Source organism: Acomys minous, assembly GCF_964271855.1.
Source record: "Acomys minous genome assembly, chromosome: 12".
In the NCBI taxonomy this organism is placed as follows: Eukaryota; Metazoa; Chordata; class Mammalia; order Rodentia; family Muridae; genus Acomys; species Acomys minous.
In genome coordinates, this window is record NC_140493.1 from 105,420,313 (window position 1) to 105,432,580 (window position 12,268).

The window sequence follows — 12,268 nt, forward strand, 5'->3', positions numbered from 1 at the left end:
TGACCTCCACACGGGTGCTATGGCATAGGTATGCTCACCCACAAACACCATCCATCGATTCAAATGCTTTTGAAGGAAAAATTAACAATCTAAATTAGGCCCCCAGGTCAAACTCGCAGCCTGCAGAGATCAACAACAGAACAGGGAAAGAATCCACAGTTGTGGAAGGTTCTAGAAATAAAGCTAGTTCCTGCCCTCCCCCCCAAAAAAAAAATCCAGAGCTCAGGGGGGTAGGACCTAGAGACTTAGAAAATACAGCCAACAAATTTTCTTTGGATCCCAGCTCTTGCAGAACCATTTTACAGGGCCCCTTGGAAAAACGGAGGAAGCGTCACTATGGATTGAACATTACATTACGGAGAGGAATCACCGCACTTGGGTAGATGTGACGGTGGCATACTGATTACCGTTTCACAAGAAGTCACTCCGTTTGAGATACATATTGAATCTTCAGGTGAAATTACATGGATCTGGGATTTGCTTTTATAAAAACACTCTCAGTTCCCAAGAAGGCTGACGGGAGACAGATAAAATGAGATTTGCCAAAATGTCAGTCACGAGGGAAGGTGGGTGATGTGCACTGAGGATATAGATTATGGGCTTTTTTTCTTCTCGCATGCTTAAAAGTACCTAAAATAAAAAGTCCTGGGGCTAGAGAGATGGCGAAGCAGGCAAGAGCACATATTCTTACAGATGACAAGTCTGATTCCCAACACCCACAGCAGACTTGTAACCCGCTGTACCTCCAACTCCCATGAGATCTGAGACCACTGACCTGGGGTGGGGGTACCTGTACTCAGAGATGCATACCACCCCAACACGCCACAACACATACATATAACTAAGGATTTTTTTTTTAATCCTTTAAAAAGCCCTTCAAGGAGAATAGGGGGAAGAGATGTATAATTCGCGCTATTTGTGAGCCTAGGCCCACCTTGATGTTATTGTGTTTTCTACGTCTTAACCTACTTCCTTCTCCATCGGAAGAGAGTGGAGAGGACCTGATAAGCTGGGGGAACGGGCACAGTCAGCGATGAGAGGAGCAGTTAGCCCTTACGGAAGGTGCATCTGGACAGTGCGGAGAAGGGCTGGTACCAGCCCCTGGGAGGAAAAGGTTACCATCAACCCACTTCAGCGAAGGAACTCACCCCTGCTGCAAAGCCCAGACTTCCGTCCAAGATCCGCCTCTGAAAAGGAAAAAGTGAGATGTTTCAGTTTCCGAGGACACCAAGATGATGTGGTCTCAGCAAGGAGACCGCTGTAAAGCCCAGAAGCCACTGAGCCACTCCAAAGCTGGTGCGACCTCCTGACCTTATAGAATGGGCTAAGAGCAGGGGGAGGAAGGGGAAGACACAGACACACAGGGTCAACCCCAAGTACCCTCGGCAGATGGAGGGGAGCCCACACCTTCTTTCTTACTCAGCACCCTTATGCCTTTGGTAAATAGTTGATCTAAAAGTTGGAAACGACCAAGGGTTGGTGAAGAACACAGGAGCAACCCAAACCATCTCACAGGTGGGGACAGAAAGTGGCACACCCCAGGCCACACAGAAAAAAGAGCCCTGTGATAGGACTAAGAGCAACTGGCTGCAATGTACATACCACGACTGCAAAGTGACAGATATGCATGCTGGGAGTCACCAAACCCACGGAAAAGATGCACTTTTCACAAGAGCCCAAAACTAAAAACTGTACAAAGTTCGCCCCCACGGTAAGACAGATAACACCAAGGAGGGCAGCCAAATACCTCAGGGCAGAGAAAACATGCACACACATTACACGCACAAAGAATGCAGTATGTGCATGCATGTGTTTACAGTCAGGTATAGATATAAATATGTATGTGACAGGCAGAAGCATTAAGTAAACTGGGAACTGAGCAGAGTGGGTTTAGCCAGACACTAAACAGTACACACTAGGTGAGTAGAGCCCTTAACAACGGTGCTCAAACAGGGATGCCTACACGGTGGGCGAGATGGAGCAGGGCGGGGATGCTTACGTGGAATGAAAGTCTGAATGGGGATGGTGGCTGGGAAGGAGTTTGACGGGACCGTGAGGAGCTGGCTAGCACTTGATCTAGGCCCAGATTCATGGGCCCTTATATAAATAATAATCAAACTGCACAGGTGTAAAAATGTGCGTCTTTCTGTGTGCATCTATTCCAATAAAAAGACCTGGTTTTGCATCCATTATACACAATGGATAATTACCTGTGGTGTGCACATACAACATGAATGTTCTTCAGCATTAAAAAGGGGGGAAGCTTCCATCCTGGGACAGCAGGACACCGTGGTCCTCGCAAGCAAGGCTTCTCCATGGCCACTCAACATCCTCCCTCCTCCTCCCAGCTACTGGCAAGTGCCAGTCTATTTTCTATCTGTGAATCTGACCTATCAGATGTCTTACCCGCTGAAGTCTTGGGTATTCTGTAATACCTGGCTGTGCAGTTTGAGATCCACATCTCCGAATGATAGATTTGTGCCAACCCAATCAGAACGGAGGCAGCAGTGTAGGAGGCAGGCTCTACAACTGAAGCCAGGACCTGCCAAACTGGTCCATAACTCAAGGGGCCTGAGACTGAGACGCCGACTTTCTAGAGAACACGTCTTTTCTAGAACCAGGGCTAAGTGTGTTTAAAGAGATCTAAGTCACTTTCCCATGGACTGCACACGCACGGCATCTGCAACCTCCCCCGGGCAAGGCAAGGATTCCATTCTTCAAGACAGCCATGGGTGGCCCTGGCTGGGCTGGGGCTGGGGAGCGGCTCAGGGTTGGAGGAGAGGAGGATTTCAGGCAACAGGAGGTGAGCGCGCCTGTGCCTGTGCAGAGGCGTGGGAGGGTGTGTGTAGACGGTGGAGGAGGGGCGTACGGACGAGGAGTGTAGAGGAAGAAAAGATGGGTAGGTATACGAGATCTTGTGAGGATGTGGAGCTAGAGCGTAGGGCCTGAGAATGAATGAGGGTACTGGGGCGCTATCTGTAGGATGCATGGGGGCCATATGGGGCAAGGGGTGGGCAGACACAGCATGCGCACAGGACAAGGAGCCTCCCTAGGCTCATCTAGGAGAGAGGACGCATTCATGGTAAAGGTGGGTGTACACGATCTCAGAAGAGAGAACGAGGAGGAGGCCTATCTGTATCTATCCATTCAGGAGGGAGGGCATGTGGGGACAGACAGATGTGGGCAGACAGGAGGCTACAGGGAGGGGACCAGGGAGGTGAGCCTGCCAATATTCAGCCAAGGGGGAGGAATGAAATGCCCTGGGCTGGGGTAGAAGAGAAGCAGGGCCTCTTCCTTCCCCTGAGGTCTTCCCCATTGTCCAGCTAAGTCAAGGCCACAGGGAGGGCAGTTCCATCTGAAACCTAATCATCCCGGGTCCACCGTAGCAGTCACTGCTCCAGGCATGCAAGAAAACAGACAGAGGCTGGGAATGAAGGTAAAGGAAGGGGGGATAGCCAGTCCCTCGCTCCCACGCCCATTACAGTCTGGGTGCCAGAGGCGGGTGAGGAGAAGACAATGCCTGGCTTGTGTACCACCTAAGGGTGCCTGTTCCCTGGCCTAGTAAGAAAACAGAGAGAAAACAAGGAAGTAAGAAGACATTGGCACCCCGCCGCCTGCCTGTGTGGCAGCTGCCAGTGGCTGTGTGGAAAGGGGGCAGTTTCAGAGCTCACGGAAGAGTCCCCGTGAGCCTCCAGAAAAGAAGCAACTCACCTGCCCGCTGGAGAATACGAACACAAGAGCTGCCCCGGCCGCTGTCATCGCCCAGGTGAAGAAGGTCCCCAGCAAGGCCTGGAACACGGAGCTGTGGCCTTGGAGCATGCTGGATACAGCTGTGCACAGAAGATCAGGAGGGTCAGACGCTGAGCGGCCCTGAGAGTGACATAACACAGGTCCTAAACCCCTGAGGTGTCCCCCATCAGAGTAGGTGGTCTGCCCCTTCAAGACACGCCAACGCAATGGTCCTCAACATCCCGGTACCTGGACTAAGCCTTTCATCTGGGCTCCAGAGTTATTAGAAGTCACATAACTTTGAAAGGTGACATGAGGACACCGGGAGAGAGAGGCCAGGAAGCTCTCCCAAGAAGATTCCTGGGAAGATGCTCCAGAGAAAAACGCAAAGAAGCTGAGCGGTGGCAATGGAGGCAGGAGCCATGGAGATCCTGTCACAGCCTTCCCGACGCATTCCCGACGCATCTGTCCCTGCCCGCCACTCCTTCTCAGGCCCTGCCAAATACAAGCCACTAGTTCCAATTCTCTTCCAAAGTACTGTAAATTCCACTACAGACCTTCTCTCTTCCATGGACTTTCCAAGCCAAGTCCATGGACGCCACACCGCCGTGCAACTCAGTTCCTTACGGCACCTTTACAAACCCAGACAGCTGTGCCTCCATGATTGTGTTCCCATAAGCCCCTTCGGACACGCCCTCCCTATATAGCTCCTGCCCTCGAAACCCAAGACCCTCCTCTGAGGCCCACCTGATGCCAGATCTGCAACAAAATCTTCCATGACCCCACACCATGTCCAAACGTGGATCTTTGCTTTCTATAGGGGCCTGCCTCCTTCATCTCTTATATCCTAAACTGCTTGAGAAGGGGGGGGCGGGGGGGGGGGGGGATGACACTTTCCCACAGCCTTATGAAAAAGGGGCATGGGCACTGGCTGGAAAGTACTTGCCAATGAGCAGGAGCCAGCTTACCCAGAGAGGAGAGCCAGAGAGCACAAGGAAAGCAAACCATGCACGATGCTTGCCCTGAAGCTCAGCACACAGCTGCCGCCGGTGCAGTGGCAGCATGGTGGCACCAAGAAAGAAAAGGGCGCCTCTCTTGTGTGGGAGCAGAGAACCTCCTCAGAATTAACCACGCTCAACACTGAGACCATTTCCTCCCTGTCCATCGTGTCCAAGATCTGAAGTGACAGTCAGGCTTCTCCTGTGGAAAGTTACAAAGCGGAAAAGTCCACTTGTGAAGCAGCCGTTGTGTCCTGGCACACGCATGCGCATCCACACTAAGGGTGGGGCCTTGACTCAAAGGCCTCATTCAGCTCCCCTTTGGCTCTCCGGCACCCACAGGACTGGACCTGACCCTCCACCTGGCTTAGCGCCCTCAGAGCTTAGCATCCAGGACTTATGTGCCTGCATAGCAAGGGCTGACGATGTTCTCTCTGCTGGCCTTAGAGAAAAATCATGGCACAGGGCCCTGTGCTCAGTCCACACTCAGAAAGGCTGTGGGCTCAGATGAGCCCAACTGGGCCCCTGTGCTGGGTCTAAGGTAAAACTATCTATGGGTTCAGGTTCTAAGCAAATGCAACCTTTTGACATTCCAACGTGACACTGTTAACACTTGGGAACCCCGCAATCAAGTAAAGAAAAAAACAACAACAAACTCTACCCGTTCCCAGCACACCCATGAGGGAAAGAACCAACAAGGTATCCTCTGACCTCCATTTGCCCTCTGACCTCTACATTTGCCCTCTGACCTCCATTTGCCCTCTGACCTCTACATTTGCACCATGGAATGCACAAGCCCCCCACACAAACATACTCAATGAATAAACTAAAAGGTAATTTTTAAAGGGACCTTTTCCCAACTCTCACAACATTTAAGTTGAGTTTACTACTTTGCATTAGTTAGGCAGTACTCATCTCTCTACTGGGGTGCAGGTTGGACATACCTGATATAGGAAGTCAAGACGCTGACTGTACAAAATAATGATTAACAAAAAAATAATTTCAAGCATACAAATCGCCTTTAAACCATCCCCCAGTCAAGTCAACCTCAAGAGAGTGGTGTGTGCTGGGCATGGCAGCACACTCCTTTTAGTCCCAGCCCTTCAAGAGGCAAATGCAAGCAGATCTCTGCAAGTTAGAGGTTAGCCTGGTCTACTTAGTGAGTAGCCAGCCAGGGCTACATAGTGAGATCCTCTGTCCAGAAAAAAAAAACAAAAAAGAGGAATGAGTTTTGTTCTGTTTAACTGAGACTCCGGACCATTAATATGCTGACCAGCTGATCACTGCCAGTTGCTTATGAGTAAAGTGTTAAACCCTGACGAAGATAGACATCGAGCTAGCCTCCTCTAATTCTCGCTACCCAAGACAGATCACATCATAAAACAACCCCACCCCCACCCCCACCCCCACCCCGGGACCCTCACTGTGTCTTTTGACAGCTACTGGTAAAAAGAAACGATCCTCATTTGCCAGTTAACAAAATCAAACAGAAGGGAATTGTGGGTGTCCATGGCGGCTGGTGGGGTAGGAAAATACTCTTTTAGGCCAGTATATAACTGAGCACTTGAGATGAAGAGGAAAGCAGAGAAAGACTGAGACCATATCCTGTCCATCCACCAGCAACAGCACTTAGCATCATGGGAGCCCAGCACCCCTTGGAGAAGTTTCTTCAGTTCACTGTTTGAAACCTGGATACTCAAAGGACAGCGAAGGGCCAGTATTCTGGTTTTCCCTCAGGAGCTACTTAGATTTTTTTTTTTTTTTTTTTTTTTAGTATAGCCAAGAACTTACTGTGTAGCAGAGGATAACTTTGAACTCCTGATCCTCCCGCCTTCCACCTCCCGAATACTAGGATTAAGAAGTGTTGCTACCATGCCTGGTTTGCGTGGTCCTGAGGATTAAACTCAGAGCTCTGTGCACGGTAAGCAAGCACTCCAAGTGAGTTCTATCACCAGCCTTTGGGACGACTTAAAAGCACAGAGTCACAGGGGACACCACACACGTGCTGGATCCCAAAGCTGCAGCTTATTTAACTCCATAAGGGGAACTCTTACACACAGCTAAGTACATAAAGGCCGTTTAACTTCTACACAGACAGTGGTTTAGTGAGCACGTCTCTATAGGAGACTGGCACCTGTCGTTTCAAGTACCTAACAGACCAATAAGGTCATAGGAACAGGGCCATGCCAGCCACAGAACCTCCAAATTATGCCAGGCAGTCTGCTTCAGACTCCCTCAAGAGCTGGATATTAACATCACAAACAGGACCAGTGACCAGAAGAGGGGGGACCGCTCTCTGCCCATCCTAACTTCAAAGAAGCTATCCCTGAGCTGCGCTGTGTGCATTTCACTCCAGCAGCACAAGGCCACCAACTCCTATAAAGCCAGTAAATTTCCTTCTTCCCTGTCCTGTCTGCGCACCTCCCCCGCCCCCCTTTTAAATGTGTTGCCTCAGCACTTAAAAGATACTGACTTAGTTAAAGCCTGGGCTTAAGTGAACTGGCACAGAAAGCGCAGGTCAGACTCTACCAGAGAAGCCCACGGGACGGGTTCAGGACCCGGGCTTGCCAGTATCAATGTGGAAAAAAGCTCTCCAGCAGGCATCAGGTCTCCAGCCGGCTCTCGGGCTAACCCAAACCTGCTACAGGTGGGAGTGGGAGGGGCCTGTGAACTGCTGCCATTGGCTCCCAGCTCCTACACACCACCACCACGAAACAATGAATGAAAAGGCCCTTGGCTGTGCACTCCGGGGTCGCAGATCACTATCTCCAGCTCACCCAAGGGTAGAGCAGAGCCCCCCACCCCCGCCTGAACACCCTCCCTTCCCTGCCACCTGTCAAGCCCCCTGCTGCTCCTCCAGGACCTGCCCTCCCTAGGGCACTCCTTTGCAAGCTCCAGGCCGCTGCACACTCTTGTGACTGCCCGAGACCCCAGGGCTGAAGGACAGAAAAGGCGACTCACTAGGGTGCCCTCCAGCCCCTTTTCCACTTCCATCAGCCCCCCGAGGTCACTCGCTTGCCCGGCTCCACTCCTGCAGTCACTTCCTGCTTCGCTCCAGCACACGTGGCCTACTACCACCAGGCCCCGCCCCCTCCGCAACTAGCGAATCCTGCCTGGAGAAAAAAGTCTCTGGTTCACAGCCTTCCCTGAGAGCAGGAACAGGTGCGGGCGGGCAAGAGCAGATCCCACAACGCCACAAAGGCAGAGCCCAAGGCCAAGGGCAATGCACAACGCCTGCACATGCCCCAGGAAGCACAGAGGAGGCTACAGATACTCAAAGAAAGGGCACTTTGAACCAGTTCTGACGTGCTTAATGTTGTCTACATCTTTTGTCATAAGTCCTAAGCCCTAACTGATGAGCTACTGAACCGATGTGATGGAATGTCAGATGATGTCTGAAGGGCAACATTCTGAAGGTCGGCTAACTTTATCAAAGTCAATGGCTTCCATTAGAATAATGCCCAACAGGGGCTCAGCATTCTACTTGAGCCTGCAATCTTTCACTTTGAAGTAGGGGTTGTCAGTGGTGAGGCCAGTACTCTAAGAAGCATTGCCCCAGGTCAAGGACTTTGCACTCCAGGGCTTCTGTGAAAATGCCATGACTATATTTAACTGCCACAAAATGGAGACCAGATTCCTGGTTCAATTTGAAATTTGGGTAAACAACAAATAATTCCTTAGTATAAATATGTATGTCTTGTGCAGTAGAAGGGGCATACTTATGCTTATGTCATGATGGTTTTGTGAAATGTGACTTTAAATGAGTGGTCTGTATTATATTTGGCAGCCCAAGCAAAAAGTAATCAGGACAGAAAAACAGCCTGCAGTTGGAGTGGCCACAGATCAAAGAGTACAGTAAGGGTACTGTTATAGAAATGACAAGCCTTCTTAGTGAAAATCATCTCACACACTTAGAGATGAAGGAAGAACTCTTCATGGCACTGGTCCAGCTCTCAGACAATGCCCAATCAGCTTCCAGCAGATTTCCTTAGCTTAGATACACCTTAGGCTTATGCATTTTACATACAGTGTCATCCTTAAATCTCTTTTTCGGGTCCTGGACCCAGGTAACCCTTTCGAATAATTTAAAGCGATAGGCCACCTGCCAGTCGGGCCACCTAGGCAGCTAGGAGATTTATACAGCAGACATATTACATATTGCCAGAACTGTTTTAAGTATAACAGTATTGTTCTTTTTAGAATAGTTGTTACCGGGGTCATCTTGTCCACCTGGCAGGTTTTCCAGATAAGAGCACAGCATGGATTTAATGATGGTTGTGACCCTACACTGCATCCATCCCCTCCCCACAGCTGCCTGGTAGAGATATGTCTTTGATATGGGGGGGGGGGGGCTAATGGCGGGTTGTAAGTCAAAGCTGTCTCCTTCATCAAGGGAACAAACATCTGCACCCTAGCATTCTAAGTCCCCCTTTTCTCTAACAGGCCTGTGCACACACTACTCATCTTTGGGTTATTTTGGAGGCTGTGCTCCTTGGTGAAATACCGCCTAAGCTAATCTAGGAGTAGGTTCTTTCCTTATAATGCCATCTCTGTCCCTTCAAATCCCATATGTCAGTCCTGCAAGAGTCAGCTACACATGCCAGTGACCACCCCCATGGGGTCTGTGCTGTGTCAGGAGGAGGTGACCTGGACGGGTGGTCTTATGCCCTCAGGAGACCCACTACGTCCCAGGCTAGTGACAGTCAGCCAGGCAAGGTGCCACAAGCCTGTGATCCAGTACCTGGAAAACGGGAAAGTAGCGGTATGCTTAAAAGCCAACCTGAGTTATTCAATAAGAACCTGTCATATGAGCAGCACACAGCAAGGCCCAGGGGGCAGGGCCATCAGTTCCACCCAAAAAAGGGTCACAGCACTTCCCCCACTGAGCTAGCCACTGAAGAGCACAATGCCTTGGATTGGCCACAGATTTCTATGGAAAGCTGACATGAATGGAGCTGAGAGTAAACAAAACTGAGCACAGTGGTGGGTTCATCCCTGCTGAACCTGGAGAACAGCCACCCAGGGGTTTGCTACATTTCCCTATTTTTATATGCATTTAAATTTTTCAGAATGGAAAATTAACTGAGTTTTTTTGTTTGGTTGGTTGGTTGGGTGGATGGGTGGGTTGTAGTTTTGTTTTTGCTTTCAAATCAATCTGCAAAGTGTCTCTCTTACCTGGTCCCTTCTTTTTTTTTTAATATATTTTATTAATTTATTCATACTACATCTCAATTGTTAGCCCATCCCTTGTATCCTCCCATTCCTCCCTCCCTCCCATTTCCCCCTCACTCCCCTCCCCTATGACTCTGACTGAGGGGGACCACCTCCCCCTGTAGATGCTCATAGGGTATCAAGTCTCTTCTTGGTAACCTGCTATCCTTCCTCTGAGTGCCACCAGGCCTCCCCATCCAGGGGACGTGGTCAAATATGGGGCAACCTGGTCTCTTCTTGCTGCTGCTTTTGGCACACAGCCTCCTGACCTTCTTCTAGGGTCACAGACACACCTCTTAGGGCCCAAGTCACTGCTGAAGACAGATCTGTTGAGCCAATCACATGTATGAATGAAGGGAGGGGGAAGGGAGGGTGGGCAACAGCCCTCACAGAAATTAGCCAGACTAACCAACAACCTCCGACTCATTGGCCCTTTCTCCTGCTTCACAGCCTTGGCGCCCCTTACTGCCTCTGCCTTGAAGCACCTAGCTCCCAGCTTCCACCTAGCTGGACCCTCTTGTCATTTGATCTCACCTCAAATGTTACCCATCAAAGGGGCATCCCTTGAATACCCAACCTGACACAGACCTTTCTTATCTTCCTTGTTCTCCCTAAATGCAAGCTCATGGGAGAGGCAGCATGCCTGCCTTTTGCACCTCTGATTCTCTGGGACTTAGTGCCGAGCAGATGGGCCCTATTTACTGAATGAGTAAGTCAAACAGGGCCAAGAGCTTTATCTCTTAGCTACCCTTTATATAGACTTTCTTAAGAGTTATCAGAAAAATAATGTGTACGTCCTAGATCAAATTGCTCCAGGAATACTATTGCACCTACCATAGAACCACACAGAGGCTCTCAGCCAAGAATAATGTTGCACTTACTGGCTTGCATGCAGATCATGATTAGCTAACTGTCTCACACTGCCCAGGACCACCTGCCTAGGGAATGGTGCTGCCCATAGTGGGCTGAGCCCTCCTCCTTTAAGACAATCCCCTCCATCGAAGTTTCTTCTCTTAGATGGCTCTCGGCTGTGTCAAGATGACAGTTAAGACTAACCAGGGCACAGTGGCTCCTCCACAGTTGAAACAGACTCTGCTTAGTCCCCTTCAGGTTGGATCCTTGATGTAAACAGGTAAACTATGAAGAGAACATTCTAGCTAGCCTCTAACCTATGAAGAGAAGGCCACGGGAACTGGGCTCCGCTTCTCTGAGCCTGCTGCGCACAAGAGCCATTTCTCCGAGGCTCAAGGAAGAAACTGAGTCAGCAATCTGGCCCCTCCTCGCCTTCGTCTCACATTCGGTTCTGAGCCTATAATACAAATGCTCTAGAGAGGCTTAAGCATGCAGTCCTGCTGACGTATGGAAATCCACTGCAGACACAGAAGTTTCTAGCCCCGAACGAGGTGCTTAAAATTCATACTGGCTTGCTCAACTGCCAGCTTAATAAGATACCAATTACTAAGCAAAAACCGCCACCAATTGAATATGGTATCAACCCTTAGGTGATATAATCTGAGACAATAATTAGCAGAAATCAATTTCCCCATTCTCTACTGTTGTTGCTTTAAGTGGCTCCTCTGAACCAGGCGCGGTGTGTTCCCAGGCACGCCAGAATCAAAGCAGGAACACCATGAGTTTCAGGCCAGCCTGAGCCACAGAACAAGACCCTGTGTCAACACTCCTCTGGCATCTCCCCATTAGTAAGCCCACGGAGGCCACATTAACAAGCTTACAGACATAACTTAAGTTCAGTGTCCAGCCTGTCCCATTGCCACTCACTTGAATGACCTGCTTTTCCAATCACTCAGCAAATGTTCACCACATGCCTGTGACGTCATAGGATGCGTGTATAAAGGGGGAGTGGGGCGCTGAGTGTACACCCACATGTGACATCAGTTCAAACCATGGCTTTACAATGCTGCTCATATACCTTGCCGCGTTGGCTGTATCATATACACCAAGGCTTATTATTGAAGACTTGTATTATTCAAGAATGGCTTTCCTCAGTCCTCAGAAGGCATCCATGCCTTCCCCTGAAGGGGGCCGTGGATGTCCCCAGCATGACAAACCAGCAAAACATGCTCTCCTTCCTAAGGGTAAGAAAGCAACGGGCCATGCAATCCACACTCAGGGCCATGGTAGCAACGGTCTATGAGGCAGCTTATCCATGTAGGCAATGCTGAAAAACTGACCAGAGAGCCCTCAGAACCAAAGGTCTGGAAATGTGTGGTCTCTTTATATTCTGAAATAGTATTTATTTTTGTGCCAAAATTTCTAACTTTTTTTTCCTGTTGTTTTGTTTTAAAACAGGGACACTCTGTGTAACCCAG

At 49.8% G+C, this 12,268-nt stretch overlaps 1 protein-coding gene across 4 annotated transcripts in view; it reads right to left on the minus strand.

Annotated features, from left to right (window-relative positions):
- SLC39A11 (solute carrier family 39 member 11) overlaps positions 1-12,268 on the minus strand; it is a 393,631-nt gene that overhangs the window by 315,145 nt on the left and 66,218 nt on the right. For 2 of the 4 annotated variants that reach the window (XM_084749395.1, XM_084749392.1), the window contains exons 1-3: positions 7,689-7,802; positions 3,712-3,830; positions 1,149-1,187 (exon numbers count right to left, since the gene is read on the minus strand). In XM_084749395.1, coding sequence (XP_084605521.1) covers positions 1,149-1,187; positions 3,712-3,819 — 147 coding nt within the window. In that variant the 5' untranslated portion in view covers positions 3,820-3,830; positions 7,689-7,802. Of the gene's footprint in view, positions 1-1,148; positions 1,188-3,711; positions 3,831-7,688; positions 7,803-12,268 lie in introns of those variants that run through there. The other 2 variants (XM_084749393.1, XM_084749394.1) reach the window with 1 other exon arrangement.